At 40.1% G+C, this 19,080-nt stretch overlaps 2 protein-coding genes across 5 annotated transcripts; one reads left to right on the forward strand and one right to left on the reverse strand.

The window, feature by feature from the left end:
* Nucleotides 1–180: 180 nt before the first annotated feature.
* On the reverse strand, nt 181–7,627 carry LOC111340622 (A disintegrin and metalloproteinase with thrombospondin motifs 15). Of its 3 annotated transcripts, none has more exons than XM_088730003.1 (5): nt 7,440–7,627; nt 3,375–3,684; nt 1,649–1,923; nt 1,003–1,176; nt 181–225 (listed from the first exon to the last, which is right to left on the reverse strand). In XM_088730003.1, coding segments are annotated over exons 2-5 (744 nt in total). In that variant the 5' UTR covers nt 3,668–3,684; nt 7,440–7,627; the 3' UTR covers nt 181–223. The 3 variants fall into 3 exon arrangements, with proteins under 3 accessions (XP_088586129.1, XP_022803233.1, XP_022803234.1); XM_022947498.2 differs by having other exon boundaries at nt 7,424–7,626; XM_022947499.2 differs by having other exon boundaries at nt 7,392–7,626.
* Nucleotides 7,628–7,916: 289 nt separating this feature from the next.
* LOC111340617 (cartilage intermediate layer protein 2) lies at nt 7,917–19,001 on the forward strand. Of its 2 annotated transcripts, XM_088730002.1 has the most exons (13): nt 7,917–8,150; nt 10,218–10,325; nt 10,780–10,831; nt 11,522–11,562; nt 12,380–12,443; nt 12,689–12,859; nt 13,117–13,236; nt 13,893–14,003; nt 14,252–14,359; nt 14,855–14,960; nt 15,169–15,323; nt 16,164–18,186; nt 18,811–19,001. In XM_088730002.1, exons 2-13 carry the CDS (start codon nt 10,293–10,295, stop codon nt 18,851–18,853), a joined length of 3,027 nt encoding a protein of 1,008 aa, XP_088586128.1. In that variant the 5' UTR covers nt 7,917–8,150; nt 10,218–10,292; the 3' UTR covers nt 18,854–19,001. The 2 variants fall into 2 exon arrangements, with proteins under 2 accessions (XP_088586128.1, XP_022803227.1); XM_022947492.2 differs by lacking the exon at nt 10,218–10,325 and having other exon boundaries at nt 7,920–8,150.
* Nucleotides 19,002–19,080: the final 79 nt, after the last annotated feature.

The raw sequence follows: 19,080 nt of genomic DNA on the forward strand, positions 1-19,080 counted from the left end.
TATTCAAACCTCTTACAGCTTGAGTCTCCCAGACAGTGATCAATGATAAACTTTCTATCTTAACAAGAAAATTCTATTCAGTACGAGATCCACAAGCTTTATTTTAATTTTTTGGTTGTGTGAAAATTGTTCAAACAGTGATAATATCTCAATTTGAAGTGTTGTTTTGTTTTCGTCATGATTGACTTGTCTCTCGAGGAATCTTTAGGCACATCCGTTGTTACTCTGTGGAGTGGAAAGAATAAAAAAATTGCTCCATTAAAGATCACGAGAGGGGTTAAATAGTGGAAATGTGCAAAATGATTTTCTAAATCCGAAAAACAATTTTGGAGTATAGATGTTAAGCATTGGAAAAATAGAAATAAGTTTGGAAGCATTCCTGTTCTAAATAAAGTGCGTGATAACCAGGGAAAATGTTTGCCAGCAAGTTGCACTTCAAGAAGAGTTTTCATAGCCGAAAACTATCATACCTGACTGATCGTCGTTGATCATTGTAACGCAATCGCATCATAAAAGATTTTCGACAGCAATATTAAGGCCCACGATCCGGCTTTACACTTCTCTTTTCGTCAAGATCGCGCACTCGGCGAAATTGCATATTTTTATCAAGAATAACTGTGTACTTAAGCACTGTAACATATGGATCTTTAGGAGGCTTAACCGCCTCAAAAAACGAAAGGCGGTGTATGATAAGCCGGATCGTCAATTCAAAAGAGATGTTTTACTTAAATAATGAACTTGTAATTTATCATCGTTCGTAATCTCTTTCAATGGAAATAGTAAAGCAAGCAAGAACTGTGTTCCGCTGATTGACCTATTTACTAAGCACAGGATAAGGGGAATGGGGTAAGCGAACGGCAAACTTCGTGCTCCTGTCCTCCATATGACTCTTCCTCTCTCTCTCCCCCCCCCCCCCCCTCCCTCGCCTGTTTTGCCTGGGTTTGGGGTTAGCTGTTGTTTTCTATTTTTATAAAATTTGATCAAAACAGTTGTGGAACATACAGCATGGGGTCTGGTTGCATATCTGTAGTTCCAACGGATCTCCAGCACAGTTGTTTCCTCCATTTGATGGTGGTGGGTTTGTACACGTGCGGAATCTGATCTGAGTGCCGCCCCCACAAGTCACAGAACAGGGGTTCCAGGCTCCCCAGTCTGACCAGCCACCATCCACGCTGCCTGTGAGGGCGAGAAACCATCAACAAATTGAGATGAACGAGAAAAGGAAAAACTTCTCAGAGCTAGATAACTGGTCACATTTGCAAGATCGCTGACATTTATGAGGAAGTTAAAAAAAAAAAAAAAAAAAAACCAGCGCTAATGAGAAAATAACCATGTATTTAACATTATACCCTTACACACGATGAAGGAAGAGTGAAGGATCAGTCAGGAAAATTGTTCTAAGCGATGTAGATCTTCTCTGATTGACATAAAAAAATGGATTTCCTTCAACCCCTAAGTCTTCCCCTAACCCCTACCTTTCATTTAATAAAAAAAAAAAAGAACTGGGGCAGTACGCCTAAGAACCCATATTATCTACCTCCCCCGTTCCACCCTTAATTGAGTTTTTGTTCCACCATCTGTTTGCTGGATTGGTACATAAGTGACATGGGGGAGAGGATACAGCTCCGAAAGAGCATCATGAGCCAACCTGGAATCAATTCGCAGCATCTGATCTGCGTCAGACAGTCTATCGTGGAACACGTTGTTTTGTACAATCCCTTCAGGAACATGCCAATTGGACACTGCCTCATCCCATCTGCTATGAAATTCACATTGATGTCTCTGCATGGTCCATCTTGGTCTGGGTGGCTCACAGGTTTACAGCAAACACCCTCGCCGATGTCCGCCAAGAAATTTCTACCAACGGTGAAAAACCCGCGCAGAAGATATCCTGGATTCTCGCACAATGCCCACGAATCATGGCTGATTAGGAAATTTTGAAAAAGCAATTACAACTAATGTAAATATAATTGAACGAAATCGTATACGCTGGATGATCATTTACAATAACGTACAAACTATTTGCAAGATTAAGGAAATGGTGAGAGAGCGCGAAGATCGAAAATAGTATATGGAGATCGAAAATAGTATATGGAGAAGCCTAGCTATACTATTTTCGATCTTCGCGCGCTCTCTCACCATTTCCTTAATCTTGCAAATAGTTTGTACGTTATTGTAAATGATCATCCAGCGTATACGATCTCGTTCAATTATATTTAGATTAGTATGTTTCGCTGACAGGTATGATCACGCCATTCCCCTCTGTTCCTTTGTGCAAAGACTTTACCTATTCACTTTATGTATTATAAATTGCTAGCTAGGACAATGTATGATGTAAATAATGATGTTATTCCTTCACAGTTGAAGGATTTGTTCATCCCTGCTGCAAAAATTCATTCATATAATACGCGATCTTTAGCCTACAACAACTCTTACATTAAAAAATCAAAACTTGAATTGAACGAAAATCGTTTTCAAGAATCGGTGCAAAACTGTGGAATGAGATACCAACGAAGCTCCGAACACTACCAAAATTCATCTTTAAAAGAAAAATTCGTACAATCTTGTTCAATATATTAGAATTAGAAGACTCCTACGAAGATTTAGAATCGATAATCTCTAAAGTTAGTAAATAATCTTAGTAGCTATCACCTTTGTCTCGCCCATTCTACCTTATCCATTTAATCTTATGTATTCACTCACGACATAATGCGCTGTCAACTTGAATTAACCACATAGTTGTTTCCGTAGACTTAATTTGTTTTCGTATTTACCATCTATTTATTCATCTTTAGTTTTAACTGTGTGTATTTTCCTCTTCTTTACTGATTATCCTGGCCCGCCTCGATTAACACTGCTATCTGCGGAGCCAGGGGAATAAGGATTATTGTTATTGTTATTGTTAAATAAACGTGTTCAAACGTGTAAAAAAAAGAAAAAAATTAGCCCATGAAGGAATGACGTTTACAAAAACACGGAAGCAAGTTGTGTTAATTTCGTAGCATCTTTATGTCTATTGATTTGAAAACTAACTGATATTTACTAAGCCTACAATCAGCAAGAAGCTTTAAGACGCGAATTTCTCTAATTTTAGTTTGGGGTTAGAGCATCCGCCTGTCCAGTCAGCAATGAGAAAGTTCAGAAGTTTCCTCATCCAATTCTCGATTATCCAATTCTCTCTTCGAAAAAGTGTGGGAAGTCGAGTATTGTAGGAAATTTCGTATAAACTAAGCCTACGATCTAGCAGACGCGAATTCTTTTCTTTTTGAGGGTAGAGCATCTACCCAGTTAACAATATTTTCTTTATCCGATTATCCCCGTGTCGCTGTTTAAATGAGGATTTTATCTTTAACAATGATTACACTTTTACATACCGTTGCAAGTCAGTCCACCACTGAGCCTGATAACAACTGTTGCTCTCCTGAGAGTATGGCTGGTCTACAGAGCAACATCTAGCTGCCTTAATCACACCTGGTCCTGTTTCTAACTGGGCACCATACCCCTCGCTTCTCAGGCCATTTACATAGTAGACATTATTGGAGCATTGAGAAGTAGAATCACCAGCGATTGCAAATGTGCTGGTCCAGTCTTCATTTCCGCATTGGCCTCTCGTTGGATTGCTCCAGGAGAGCAGGAATAGTAGTTGGACAATGAATGAAACATGCATAGTTTTTCAATTAGGATCTGAAATTTGGTAGAAAATTTTGAAGTCAATTTATAGTAATAATATAATAATATAGTAATAATTAACAATTATTCCACGAGCACGCGTCGGATATGAGATGATAGATAGCCAACGAGGCGCGTAGCATCGAGTTGGCTATAATCATCTCATATCCAACAAGCGCGAGTGGAATAATTGTTTTATTAAAAAAAAAACGCCCCCAAGATATTAGACAAATCTTCTCGACTTTATTTTGTAAGAAGAAACCGGATATTACAATGTACAGACATTAGATTATGGTATATTGGCTCATATACCATAATGTCTAAGCCAATTAAAAGTCTTGAATTGCATTATCCAATGATCCAGTTTTTAATAATATAGTTTATATCTGACCACTTGCAGTCCAGAGGATGAATCACGGGTGCAGTGTAAGGTTGAGAACAGACGTCAGCATATCAGGCGCCTTTGGAAGCCGCTTGAGTTTGACTAATGGTCGTGGGTCGTGGGTACAAGTCGTGGGTCGTGGGTGTGGGTGTGGGTAAGAGTCGTGGGTGTGGTTAATACTTAATAATAAAAATAACCATTTAAAATATTAAATATAATAATACATAAATTTTATACAACCCTGTCATTCATTAATTTAACTGTTCTTTCTTCTAGTTATTTTATTTTGTTTATTCAATTTACCCTACTTTACGTCTATTTTTATCTGTTATCTCACTGTCAATGAAATTAGTTTCAGTTTCGCGACGGGAAGAGAGATAAATCTTGTAATTACATTAAATTAGTTTCACAACACGATAATTCCGGATCTGTCACCAGCGCGATCGCCGACGAGCGTCCATTGGTCGGCTACTCTGGGATTTGATTTTTCCCTTTTTCTACTTTTTAGGGTTGTTGTCAAGGGAAATCCACAGGACATTCTTTTGTTCTCTTGCGGTTTTCAAGCCCAGACGATAAAACTTTCCCGAGGTAATTTAGTTAGGGAAAAATCGGTCACACTTGCAAATTTGAGTTTCCCTAGGACAAAACCCTGTAGTGTGACAACAGCTGATATCGCGTTTACGATCCCCCACTGTCGAGTTACCAGTCTGGCAGAGGTTATGTGTGTGCCTTTTGAGTCAGTCGACTTGTGCACAATCAGTTTTCCTTTGTGTATACAGGGTGTAATTACCAGATTTATCAATCATTCTTTTGTCATTGATGTTGTCAGACGAGATCTCGGAATTTCTGTTCTTTGGCCCTGACTTTAGCCGCAAATATAGAATTCACGAGCGCTGTCGCAATTTTAACGTTATAGTACTTCTACTATATGAAATCATTTTTGGTACAATCGTACAAAGCAACTCAGATGTCTCGTTAACACAGACCTCGAAAACGCAGAACGCAGACCGCACAGCTCGAAAAACGTGTATACAGTGTGTAATTACAAGATTTATCTCTCTTCCCTTTGTTATCAAACGAGATCTCGGAATGCGTCGCGAAACTGAAACTAATTTCATTGACAGTGAGATAACAGATAAAAATAGACGTAAAGTAGGGTAAATTGAATAAACAAAATAAAATAACTAGAAGAAAGAACAGTTAAATTAATGAATGAAAGGGTTGTATAAAATTTATGTATTATTATTTTTAATATTTTAAATGGTTATTTTTATTATTAAGTATTAACCACACCCACGACTTTTACCCACACCCACACCCACGACTTGAACCCACGACCCACGACCATTAGTCAAACTCCAGCCGCTTCAGTCTACCGATCTCACCTTCCCACCCATCCCACCCCAGGGGAGGACATCCATCACATAGTAATCTCGTGTGTGGGAAATTAACGTCTCCTACCCCAACCCTGCAGGAGACGGGACCTCCATTTATTCGTCCCTATCCGAGAAGACCGGATATTAATCGCTATGAGTTTTTACTACGCAGAAATCAGCCACCGTAATGCTTTGATTTAGCACTCTTGTTCCAACAAGCGCCCCCTTTCTAATAAGCGTACGTGGCCGGGGAAGTGAATATTTCGCTCCTAACCGCGTCCTTCCGCCAACCGTCGACTCTAATTTCAAATCGAACATGGCCGGTTGAATAAACCGCTATCGCGATCACATTGGGCGTGAAGTTTTAGTTTGACTGGTTGATTAAATATCGTCTTTTCTAAATGGGTAAAAAATTTTCTAAGATGCGGTACTTATGGCTCTGGAAATAGGGAATTGAAATTTGATTGATTTTACTCAAAACTGCCCGCGTGAGAACATCACCTGAATTAGTTAAGTATATTGTTACCTTCCTTTAACTAAGTTATTGAGAGTTTCATGATAATGTTATCAGAGAGATCCCTTTAGCTTTTCTTGACAAAGGAACATTATTCATCAAAAGCTCCCGCTTGCTGAAAGGGAATAAGCTGCTAAACCTTGTTCCCTTCGCAACTGTCCCGGAACAATCAGGATAAATTTTCTCTGTTTTTTTCCTGATCACGCCCTCATTTTTATGGTACACAGGAAAACAGTCTTTCTTTTGTTCTTCGCTTCAACAGTATTTTCCTTACAAGATCTTTGCCGTACATGCTGGGTATTTAAGGATTTTTTTTTTGTTCCTATCCAACGATACTCTATGCCACGCTGTTAAGACACGCTTCACGAGCTCGCGCGTGTGTGTGACAGAATTTCTTTGTGTGGGCGATAGTCGTAACATTGGGTTATTATTATCCAATGAGTAATATCCTGAAGACGACAGACTATGCCGCAAAGATTTCAGGACCTTTAGGCTAATTTGAATCAATGCACGTTCGTAAGTCTAGATCACTTCCTTTACCCGAAGGAAGTGTTGAAAGGCATCTCAAAACACGACATCCAGCTGGTCAGCCTGGCGACTGGCTTTTCTTAACAAAGGAACATTAGTCGTCAAAAGCGTTTGATAAAAGGGAATTAGCTACTGAACCACGTTTCCTTTGCAACTGTCCTGAATAATCTGGATAAATTTTAAATGGGTTTTTCCTGATCATACTATTAATATAGATTTTACTTATTGGCTTGAAAAATGTAATTGCATGTCTAACCGGTACTTATAAACTAGCAGGAAATTCTATATTTATGCATGAATTCGTCTTCTTGTTATAAATTGCATTTGAAACTGTGCAAATAGGGGTGTCACGAAAACTCAGACCCCGAAAACTCAGACCTCAGACCTCAGACCCCGAAAACTCAGACCCCGAAAACTCAGACGCCGAAAACTCAGAACCCGAAAACTCAGACCCTTAAATTATCTATCAGAATGCACTCAATTAAATACTGGCAGCCAAGGAAGAGTTTTAAGAGTTTTAAAAGCATATTGAATCAAAGTGAATATACACTCGTGGATTGATTGTGTGACATAATAAAAAAAATACGCGATCTCTTAAGAACTGATCACGAGTCAAGTTTATCTCTCTGGTAAATAAAATTGAAATAAATTTCGAGGGGTCTGAGTTTTCGGGGTCTGAGTTTTCGTAACACCCGCGCAAATAGTGCCAAATCAAAACGTCTGACCAAACTTAAACACAAACGACGGGGTGGCTTCCTAAATTCAAAGTGGTTTGCTGGAGAAGGCAAAGGTTCCTTCTGATAATTGTGGAAAAAATCGTTTTTTAAAAAAACATGATCATAAATTATTCAAAGAAACTCTGAAACATTGACAGCTGTAGCCTTCAAAGCGGGTTGCCTTAGATAAAAATGTCAAAATATACCTGTAAAGAGAATGACAAATATCAATACATACCGTTAACTTAAAGTACGTAAAGTAGCGGGCAAGCGCTTTTGGTGTTTAAAAGAAGACTTCGATGCTGTTGATGTCCACTTGGCTTGAAACGTTTCATCAAAGACCGGCTACTTGACAGCATGTTTTTAGTCTGGGTCACTTCTTTTGGTACGATACCGGAAGCGAATCACATTAAGTCAAGCCTCCAACAGGAAAACACTAAACAAAAGACGTATTTCATGAAAGTTCCCGTTTTCCCAGAGGAAATTAGCTACATGAATTCGAACCCCGCGACCTTGGCTACTTTCCAGAACGACCCAGAACAAACAGGATGAATTTTATCTGGGTTTTCCCTGATCACGCCTTCATTTTCATGGTACACAGGAAAAAAATTTTTCTTTTGTTCTTCGCTTAAACAGTGTTTTCCTTACAAGATCTTTACCATACATGCCGGGTATTTAAGGATTTTTTGTTCTTACTCAACGCTGCCTTATGTCACACTGTTAAGAGACTTCACGAGCTCACGCGTGTGTGTCAAAATGTCTTTGTGTGGGTGATGATCGTATCATTATCCAATGAGTAATATCCTGAAGACAACAGACTATGCCGCAAAGGGTTCAGGACTTTTTTAAGGCTAATTTGAATTACTGCACGTTCATAAGTCAAGATCACTTGCCTTGTACGAAGGAGGTGTCGTAAGGCAACTTAAAACACGACATCCAGCCGGAGAGGGAAACCTTTTTAGAGGGTAGGTCTACGATAATTTACCCTAGTTTTAATATGTATGTTATGTGCAGCTGTTGAACCACAAGTGCAAAAGTGTGGCGTATGATTCATTACCCTCATCGATTAGAAAATACCATCATCTCTCTCTTATCGTAAAATCGCAAAACTGGACTCTTGAATGAGTTCTTAGCTTCTCTCCTCAACTAACACAGCTTGGTTCTTTGGCCGAGGCAGTCGGAACTAATAGTAAACTAATAATTGACGAAGAGCTTTACATAAATCAATTGCGGCCGCGACGTGACTGCAACTTTTTGCTTAAAAAGCTTAAAAAGCCACTGGAAGGGCACATCAGTCTTGAAAAAAAAAAACAAAACAAAGTAACCTAAGGACCCTTTCAATCCAGCTGTTTGTTGACATGAAAATTCCAGAGGCGTTACATTAACTCATGTGGCACGTTTTCAATTCATGGAGTAAGCATTGTTCGTCTTCGAGATATCGCTTTAGTAAGTTTCTCGACCGCTGAGGAAATTTTATTTGTCATTACATTATCTTTGTGCTTCTCTGAAAAAAGAAAATCCGTGGTGAGCTGCCGAAATACTAACCAAGGCTTGACGCGACGAAGATCGGAAGATATGACACTGCTTAATTATAACAACCCTTGAGACTCATTCACTTTTTGTCTCCGGATGATTATTAGTGGCGGCACCAGTTGCTCCTGTCGAAATTTGATGTCAGAGACTTAAGCGCTGAAACACGGGATAACGTACGCGTTTGATTCAGTATTTTATAGGGCATGGGTCGCACTTTGCAAAGTTTGGCGTGAATGTGGTCACTTTGGTGTAAAAATCTGTCATCGGGGCACATTGCCTAATGCGACCCTAACTTTTCCAGTTCGCAAAAACTTTGAAAACCGGCCAAAACATCAAAGACGCCGTAGTGCTTGGGTGGGGTAGGCAGATTTTGGAAAACTCGGGCTAAACATAGCTATCACAGCGGTAACTGTCATCGCTTGTCAATAAACAGCAAACGACTCGACTGGTCGCGGAACTGACCAGGCATATGGCGCTCGAAGTAATCTTCGCTGATGTCGATTTCTCGCTCTCATCATAGCGGCAGTCAAAACAGTTAAACAGGCGTTAACCCATCTTTCATAGATCATACGAAAGACAAAAAAGTGCTCTTGATTTAACTGAACAAGAAGAATAAGCATCACCGTGATCGTTATTAACAATGCTTCAACGGGACGCATTTTTTTAACGTTTCTTTTCCTTTTTCAGCTCACTGCTCTCTCCCCATAACACGTCGATAAACGTGTGTCTGATTTATCAAAGTGCCATCACTGACATTTTTTTCACTTAGTGCGACCCCGATAGTTGAAACCAAAAGTTTGCTTTCCGGTTACGGTTTCAAATTTTCTGTTGTTTTTTGCCGGCCCAAGTGCGACCCATACCTTAGTTCAAATGCTTGGGCCATAATTGTCTTAGTACTTTTTGTCCCCGATAAAAAGATACGAATCTGAAGTATTGCTCTTCAAACCAACTTCATTGGTAGATAGATGTACACATACTCCTGTGCATATGAAGACATTTTTTCCGCAAATATAAGAAATTCCACTGTGTAATCGAAATATAATCAGCTTATTTTACGGAAGTCGTAACCTCATTCAACGCGTAAAACAATTTCGAGAATCACAGCGGATTTAAATAAAAAAAGGAAAAGAAGCCTCATACAAGTAGAATCTATCCCAATCTGGGCGCTTATTTTTATAGGATCATTCGCGTCTTGCAAGCTCAGCTGTTGGATTTTGCTATTCCAAGTCCAGGCTCAAAGCGGCCTTAAAGATCGTGTTGCTTCTTCAACTGTTTCATCACGTTTCTTTATTTAAATACATTCCAATTTGGCTTCTGTCTGTGAAAGCATCAGCCAAAGTTATGAAGTTTCAGAAGGTGCTGGATCATTCTAATCTAACTGTAATTCTATTAATTTTCGGTAATTATGAAGTCAAAACGCCAAATTGGATCCCGAAAAAAATGGGCGTAAAACTCCCTTTGCCTGTATTTTTTTCTTTTTAATATCTCACGATTTACAGATTAAAAGCTTAAAGCGAGAAACTTCTTATTTGTCCCGTCTTTGCTCAATTTGGGACTTACAAATTAGCGGTGTGATGGCACTAAAGAAAACCGATTCAAAAGGCCAGGTAAGATCGTCGGCATGAATTTTTTTCAGGAGTGGGGGGAAGGGGAGGGGAGAGGGGCGCGAGATGGTCTTCTCCTTGTTAACTCAGACCTATGGTAAGGTTTTATACGGGTGGGGGGCAGGAGGGGTGTCTATGAACCCCTTCCCTCCTTATACAAACCTCTTAAGCTGTAAGTGTTTTCCTGCTATAAATGAGAGCGTTGAAAATTTAATTTCCCGTCTACACTATATCTTATGGTCTTCTTACCAATAATTATTAATAAATCGTGCTGTTTTGTCATCTTTCCAATCAACTTCGGTCTCCATTTTGAAGAGAAGTCCACTTTCCACCCCCTCCCCCCCACCCCCCTGCGCCTCCTAAATATCTCTGATATCTTGATCATCGGAATACATTTTGAGTCAGAGTAATTGCTGATTTCACTAAGGTTTTCCTCAGCCTCTTTATTTTTCTACAGATGGCGGCGTGCCCCGGGTCTTTGATTTTGGTTCTGTTTTTCTGCTTCGGCCGTAAGTATTTGACTTTCCTTTCATTTCCTTCTTGCAGCCAGTAAAATTTGAACTTTTTTTCCAATTTCGAACAGTGCGCTGTTGATGAGCGTTATCTGTTGGCCTTCCCAAGAAAAGTCTTTAATGTTTTTTTTTTTAATTAAGGTTTTGGTTAAGGCTTATGTAGCTGGGTAGACGTGCGCCAATTTTAGTTCACAAAAGCCAATCAGAAATTTAGTTTTAGTCCAGCCTATGATTCAGTGCTTGAAAATGTAGTGAAAGTCTTTCAGACCAGTCAAATACCAGGGAAAACAATTTCAGCCCGGGTTCACTGTAGTGTATTCTACCAGAAGTGTGAAAAGGTTGTGTTCGTAGGAATCCCGTGATGCCAAGTGAAAGTTGTTGTTGTGGTACTCGTTGGCTGCCATGTGGATAGTGTGTGGATTAAAGTATTGAAATCAAAGAAAATCTAAGGTTTTTAATCCCGTACATCCAAATATCACAATCACTTTCGACATTCAACGGAAAACTGCGATGATTACATCGAAAGGAAATCATAAGAGGAGGAATCCTCTCATGACAGCCAAAATCCTCCAACTTTCACCCGAGACAACAAATAATGACGAATCTCTAAGTTGCAAAAAAGCTGACAACGACGAAAATATTAACAGAGCAGACTCAATATTGACCAATGTCGATTATTGGTTTCAGTTCCATGGGTGAAATGTATTGTCGAAGAGAAGATAGCTCTGGTAAGGTGTTCAGCCGACATATGAAGGGGATCTCAATGGGGTGGTGGCTAACGCTTATGGTTTTTTTATCACATTACGGCTAACGGTTAATATCATTCCATTGCTGTCACCAGAATTTGTCTCACGGTTAACTCTTTTTTAAGACCTTGGGTTAAATTTGTCAATTTTTACACCTAACGATGACTTTTTTTCCGTTTTGCGGCTATCCACTGACCCCATTGAGACCCTCATGGAAAGTCTTATTAGGAAAACAACAGACGATGAACAGTCCTTTGCTTCAGCTGGATAGATCGACGCTTCTACTGTATGAAAAGATTACCGGAAATTTTTCGAAACGATGACTACGAATTAACAAGAAAGAATTTCTTATCACATTATCAATGAGATATCAGGTAGTCAATCTATGAGAATTTACGAAAATATCAATGTCGATCCAATACCAAATTCTTGGAAGTAATATCATAAAAACTGCAGGGCAGACGGTAAGAAGATTATTAATTAGATCTAGGAAGTGAAATGATTCCATCGTCCCAAGTTTTGAGATTAGCGGTGAGAGCTGATAAATGGGCTAAATGTTCCTAATAAGTTGTTACTGAATATTGACCATTTTCATTGGTAAAAAAATGCAGATAATTGAAAAAACAATAATGAAATATGAGTGACACCTGTATTTGCAGGAACTCGCCTACGTAACTTTGTTTACCTTAAGCATTCCCCCCCACCCAAGACACAAAATCTCTATGAAGTGAGTGGGGTTGTCGTAATCCGATAGTCTACGACATCCACAGACCAACTTTAGCTAACATTGGTTTTTCAGGAACAAGGCGAAAATGGAGGACCAGGATCTGATCGCGCGAATACTAAAAAACATATTCGTGTAGGTAAGAAATGACATCACTTCAATCTGATCATGACTTCCGCTCAGATTGTCAAAACGTCAGCCAGGACCACCGACAACAGTCCTTCTCAGGTGTACTCTTAGACTACGAGCAGGAGGGACTGCTCTCAGTCTACAATGCTCTCTTTTTATTGTAGAACACGTTATTAGGTTTCGATGAGAAAATTTTAAGGAGTAATTAACCTCCCTGCATGTGCTTTACATTCTATTCTTTTTTGTACTCCTCAGATCCCTTTCGGTGCCAAGTTAATCCTTGTTTCAATGGAGGAACGTGTCGAGCCATGTATCCTAGGAAAACTTTGATTGAACCTTACAAGAAACGTTTCATCCCTGAATACTTTAACCCCTCTTGGTTCTGTGTGTGCCCACCCCGGTATATTGGTTTTCGCTGCGAACAGGGTATGTACTAACTCTGCATCACTGGCCTTACCCCACGACTCCCGAGATCTCCAATATAATTCTCCTCTCTCGCTCGTTGCTATAAATTTGCTTTCTGAGAATTTAATGTTACATCAAAATGAAACCATTCGGTTAATAAGTTTTTATTTATTTATTTTTTTTGTCGTTACCTGTTTTCCTGATAATGTACTGAAATCGTAAGGAGAGCTTACATAATATCTATTTAGGAGACAAGCGTTTAAATCTTTTTACTTAAGTTTTAGATCCATGTACTCCAAACCCTTGCCAAAATGGAGGCTCGTGCTCGACACAAGGATCCAAGTTTAGTTGTCGCTGTAGAGTTCAATACACTGGAAGAAATTGCGAGATCCAGAACGGTTAGTAACGATCCATCCAATAAACGGGTTCATGTCTAGACCCAAGGCCTTAGACGAGTATCTCCCGACGACTTTCGAAGTACCCTCTGCTAGTGAGGTGTGGGGTAGAGGGGTAAACCCGTTATTAACAGACTCAGCCTCACTTTCGTGCACGATAAATACTTAAAAAATTAATGAATGGCGAAGCTTGAATGTAGGTAATAAGCCTAACTGTTATCCTGGGTTACCTGTGTGTCCTTGTCAGATCAGTTGACAAGTAGAAACCTGACAAAGACCAACCTTTGTTCCTTTAAGATTTTTGAGCGATGAATAAATCAACAACCTACTTAAGGAAGATCTAATCAGTTAAATTATGGAAATCTCGAACTCTTGAGATCTCCGCCGAAGTGCCTTGCTTAAGCGGGCAAAGTATGAAGTTCCTAAGTCAAAGCAAAGATAATGATAAGGGGTGGGCCAAATCATTCAGTTAGCAACCTCGAGGATATCTTTGAAAACACAGAAGCCTTGTGGGCTATTAGGTATACCAGGGGCTGATATTAATAGTAGTTTAAGTTAAAGATATTCATCCATCAGACCTTTTGATCGCATCACCAGACATTCCCATCGTTATGTCAATATTTCAACTGCTCTCAACTGTAACGTTTCCTCCTTTCTAGATCCATGTGTGCAAAAACCTTGCAAGAATGGAGGAACATGTTACTCCTTTGGAAACAAGATGCGCTTTTGTTTTTGTGAACCTCAATTCACTGGAGGAAGTTGCGAGAAAGGTTGGTTCTCTGAGTCTAATGTGTTTCAAGGACCCAGGAATTGAATAACTGCGGTCTCGACGGAAACCTGTTTTAGTACAGTCAATTAACAGAGAGGTTCTTAAATCTTGAGAACCTTCAAAAACTAATTTGTTTTTAAAGAAGTAAATTCAGGTTTACCTTCGATTCCACTTTCCCACTCTAAGTAATGATATCAACTTAAACAAATATCCGAGATCAATTCTAATAATCATTGCATATTTTTGCAGTAAATTGCAACGCTCGCCCATGCAAGAATGGAGGAACATGCCTTAATGTAGAAAAGAGATCATTCTGCAAGTGTCCAGCTGGAATTACTGGAAAACTTTGCGAGGGCGGTGAGTGGCGAGAGTCGACCCAGGCGTCGCATTTTTGTGTTAGGGTAAATAATAATGATAATAATAATAACAATAATGATAATAATAATAATAATAATAATAATATTAGGGATAATATAATTATATTAATAGTGTTAGGGTACTGCAGAAATGCTACAGTCTGTTCCCACGTAAATGCCCCTAACTCAGTATGTTATACACCGAATACAAATATGGCGTCCAATTTGAATTGCCACTGTTCTGAACTCACTAGCCTCGTCTTCACGTGGAAAGACAAAAGGATTATTACATGAGCGAGAGGCTAGTGAGTGCAGAACAATGGCAACTCAAATTGGACGCCATATTTGCATTCGGTGCATGCCTCTCTCAAAATAGATGTTCTTAAGTCTGGTAATTTCTTCTAACTCTTCCGCGGTCGATTTAAATTTCTAAGCTTCATCTAATGTTCCCCTTTTCTTGCATGTTTGGTGACCAACTTTCGTTGATTATTTACAGAGATCCCAGTCATCACAAAGGATCCTCAAGACTCCATTCGCATGAAAGGTGACGGCGTAACACTTTGTTGTCAAGCGACAGGGAAGCCTGCTCCTGTGTATGAATGGTAAGCCTAAAGCACGCTTTAAAGAGCTCTATTTGTCACGGTTTGGGTATCGTAAATATTTACAACGAAGATTTTAATTCCAAGATCTGCTTTTGCAATCTATTTTTTTAACCGTCGTTGTCTACACGTGATAAAAAATCTCGTCACCGAAAAATAAAGGGGAAAAGGTATGGATATAATTGATTTATCAACCTTTCTCGTTCGTTAGGTTTCGGAACGGTGTGCGCCTGCTGCAACATATAAGAAATAGAAACCTACATCTTTCTACATTATCTTCACGTGACTCTGGTGCATATCAATGTCGTGCAAAAAACAAGTTTGGGGCGACAGTTTCCAACGAAGCAACGCTGACAGTCGTGCCTGGTAAGATATGATATCATGTTAAGGACTCGTTGAATTGACTTGTGTGATTAACAATTAACATGATTCATCGAAGTGGGTGTGTAAGAAAAGGATATCCACTGAATTGCCAAACCATAACCGAACGAGCCAATTAATCAGCTCGAGCAAAAAGCACTATTAACGTATAGTTTTTTACTTCAGGATACGGTAGACCTTCGAGGGCCACTTTTTTAAATTTTTTTCCAAGTCAAACTGTGCATTATTAATCTAACTATAGTTTACAAGAAAAAATTTGTGCAAAATATTTAAACATACGCGAGTTATTTGCGAAAACGAATTTTCGAACTAATTCTGTATCGCACCGAAGCGTGAATAGCCAATCACAATAAACGAATCCAGACGGAGGTAAAACATCCTGGTCCTTGAATTCTAGTCGCGTAAACACTGATTTCAATCACAAGTGGTGATCTTTGATATCTTTCTGCGTTTAAAATTAGACTGCGAATGGGAAAAATAAAGTAGGGAGAGTCCTTAGGTGAAACTAGAAAGGAAGTCCAGCTGCAAGTACAAGAAATTCCACACACAATGACCAAAGAATCTCATTGCGAAAAGGAGAAGGTTTTGTGGTTCGTTGTCGAAGCAATCGTCGCTGCTTGCACCCGCACTCGCATTAGAGATAAAATGTAAGCAATAAATCACATGTGCTTGTTCGAAACACAATCTTCCAGGTTTAAATAACACGAAATGTCACAGATAAGTATGAGTTGGTTTTCGAACAGCTCTTACTTTTCATAATAAAAATATGTTTTCTGCCGTCTTTAAAATTACGTTTTCCATGAAACTAGAAACATACAATTTCAGGTAATCGCCAAGACTCATGCCACCCCACCCCACTGACGAGAGTTGTGTCATTACCTGAAGGATGCACAGAAGATAGCAGCGGGAGGAACAGCGTCAATGTTGGTACTTGTTCTAACGAAGCATGCGTGAAGCGTAACCAACGGCATGCCGGGAGGTGTGGGGGACACGACTCCAATCGGCAATGTTGTAGCGCTGCTTCTATGTCTAACAGCCGCGTTAGTTGCAAAAGCGGTATAAAGTTCAACATTCAGAAAGTCTCCAAGTGTGCATGTGCAGACTGTGCTGTCTCAAAAATTGTTGTTCGAGGCAAGGTTGTCGATCCTGAGGGAAGTCCCCTTTGGCGGGGCGAGATGACCTTGAGCACTGACGCTGGTAAAAGATACTATACGGACAGGCAAGGGAATTTTAAGATTCTGGTCAGGTCAGGAACGAAGCGAATAGTATTGACTGTAAAAGACAAGTTTCAAGGACTGCTGGAAGACACAACGAAAGTTTTCGAACTTCAGGAAGGGCAAGTGTCCTTTTATACCATCGTTCTTCAAAAGAAACCGCCTGCGATTAAATTCCCAGCAAACAAGAAAAAGAACATTCCTCTTGGAGGGTCTGGAGGCAAACCTAATTTTGTCGATCTGGACATCCCGGCAAATGCCTTCCTCACAGCTGATGGAAGAGTATATAATGGTGAGATCACTGCAAGTATTGGGGTGATTGATCCTAGAAGCCAGGCAGACATGACAGCAGCCCCTGGGGATTTTTCAGCGATAGACGACAATGGAGAGGAGGTGCCCCTTGGATCTGTTGGAATGCTGAGGCAAGTCTTTACAGACAATAGTGGTAATCAGCTCAGTCTTAATAAAAACATCTCAGTCCGCATCGACGCTGACCAGTTAGATATACCCGATGGTGTCACAGTTTATCAATGGTACCTGAGCAAGGAAACAGGTCGCTGGGTTAAGTTCGGGGTATTACGCCCCGAGCAAGGAGGAAGTTCAAGACTCAAGAGACGGTCACCAAGGAAGTTCTTTGTGAGTGAAATTACACCAAATGTTCCTTTGGACAATATCAACTGGGATTACGTTACTGTTGTCAGTTACGTCCGAGTCAAGGCTCCTTCAGGCACTGTAGTGACTCGCATCGGTCTGAGCGACAATGGGCTACAGTACACTTCTTATCGCCAAGATACAGTCCCTGCTAGCGGAACCCTGTGCATTTTAAGCTTACGAGACAAACGAGCCATTCTTCAAGCCGAACGCGATGGAGTGCCTCTCGTTCCACGACAACCTACTGGCTTTCCTTCATCGGTGAACCCCCAGATCATTGATGGGTCGTCTGTGGGAAACGTTTTCAAAATTCAGTCCTTCCGGTTCACTTCCACCAAAGCAGATGATAGAGGTCCCGTTTACCTCAGAGGCGAGCATGGCAGATGTGCTCAAAGAGGAGCAAATGATTTTGCTTTTGAATTCCGAGATGCTAATGTGGGGCAATTGTTCCACTGGCAAAGTATTAGAATTAAAGATCCCAACGATATTCGGTTGTGGCAGGTGAGACCTGATGAGATTTGTTTTGTCAAAGCACTTGTGGTAGGGTCAAAGCCTGACTCAGTTATATATGTGAAGAGCTTTGGAAAAGCTCCTGGTCTATCCAACGTGGATTACGGTTACACTGCGGAGAAGAGTGCCACGGTTGGTGGACAAGGTGTGGTGTGCTTGGAATACCGATGTAATGAGGGTTCATCAGGGCAGTACCAGACCCACTTACAATTCCTCACGCTGACAGGATCATGCACAGTTCAGGGGCTCAACAGTGTTTTGAATGGTGCACAAAACCAATGCACTGTGCCGCCAGCCAGTTCCTCAAGTCAAGAGCGCAACTTTTGTGTTCCACATTTAGTGGGAGGCGATGCTGGGCTCTACTCTGGAGATACAGGTGTGGCCAAGAATAGGTGTCTCACAGGGAACCAGCAGTACAACTCAGGCCGACCAACTCCTACAAATCTAAACCCTACAGTCACCATAAATTGCCAGTAAGTAGACTTTAAAGTATGTTGATGCTTTCCGTTTGCCGGTCAATATTGCTTTGTACCTCTGGACCACAAATAAGAAATATGTTCGCAACAGATGCAGCGTTTTGATAAGTTTTATTGCGATTCCTTTATATGAAAAGAAGTATTGTTTCCTCGCCTCAGAGAATACTTGAAACATCAGTTTTTCTTAAGTGTAAACAATGTTATAAAGTCTTGGGTGGAGTTAAAAATGTCAAGGATGTTGCGTTTGTTGTCTAATTGGCGCTTTAGCGAGAAAAGCAAGGTTCTCATATTTGAAGCAGTGATAGAAGTTGGCACCTTGGGCGTTTATGTTTATAAGGTTTTTGCCAGTGGGGCGATGGAGCAAAACATTTCTTTTGGTTTGGAGCGACACCTTCAAGGGCTGCGTTTGCAATGGACAGAAAGTTTCGTGGAGCCTTTCCATGAGAGTAAATGCTTAAGTTATTATCCTTAGCAATTAGTTTCCTTCTTGATGTTGGAAACTTTCAGGGATGCGATATTATACCGTCACATCTTAGTCTTAAACGTCTTTGGGACAGCAACGGCATTCGTGATGACATTTTATACCTCATGTTTGTTTCTTTTTTCTCTTATTTCACCTAGGCGTCAGCCTGATAAAATAACGAGATGGATAAATGGGAATTGACTGTGTGGACCATTAAGCTAACAAATGACAGACCTGACTAAGCTGCTTTCCTACATAAGATAAGATGATTGAAGGGTGATTTAATTTTCATTACACAAGATTTTAATGCGATAAATGGTATTGAATAAACGAAGGTGTGATGTTTTTTACGAAATTGTGCTCATTTCCTTTGCAAACAACGGTTTGCTGAATCTCATTACTTTTAAATTTACCGTTACTCAGTATAC

The sequence above is a fragment of the Stylophora pistillata genome, chromosome 8, assembly GCF_964205215.1.
Source record: "Stylophora pistillata chromosome 8, jaStyPist1.2, whole genome shotgun sequence".
Classification (NCBI taxonomy): domain Eukaryota; kingdom Metazoa; phylum Cnidaria; class Anthozoa; order Scleractinia; family Pocilloporidae; genus Stylophora; species Stylophora pistillata.

What these genes read in the sequence shown, in the direction of transcription:
- LOC111340617 (XM_088730002.1), top strand. Translation starts at nt 10,293, where the DNA reads ATGGCACTAAAGAAAACCGATTCAAAAGGCCAG. An exon ending in CCTGCTCCTGTGTATGAATG is followed by an intron (nt 14,961 to 15,168) that starts GTAAGCCTAAAG and finishes CTCGTTCGTTAG; the next exon opens with GTTTCGGAACGGTGTGCGCC. An exon ending in ACAGTCACCATAAATTGCCA is followed by an intron (nt 18,187 to 18,810) that starts GTAAGTAGACTT and finishes TATTTCACCTAG; the next exon opens with GCGTCAGCCTGATAAAATAA.
- LOC111340622 (XM_088730003.1), bottom strand. Translation starts at nt 3,667, where the DNA reads ATGCATGTTTCATTCATTGTCCAACTACTATTCCTGCTCTCCTGGAGC. An exon ending in TGGTGGACTGACTTGCAACG is followed by an intron (nt 1,924 to 3,374) that starts GTATGTAAAAGT and finishes TTTCCTAATCAG; the next exon opens with CCATGATTCGTGGGCATTGT. An exon ending in ATGCTGCGAATTGATTCCAG is followed by an intron (nt 1,177 to 1,648) that starts GTTGGCTCATGA and finishes TCGCCCTCACAG; the next exon opens with GCAGCGTGGATGGTGGCTGG.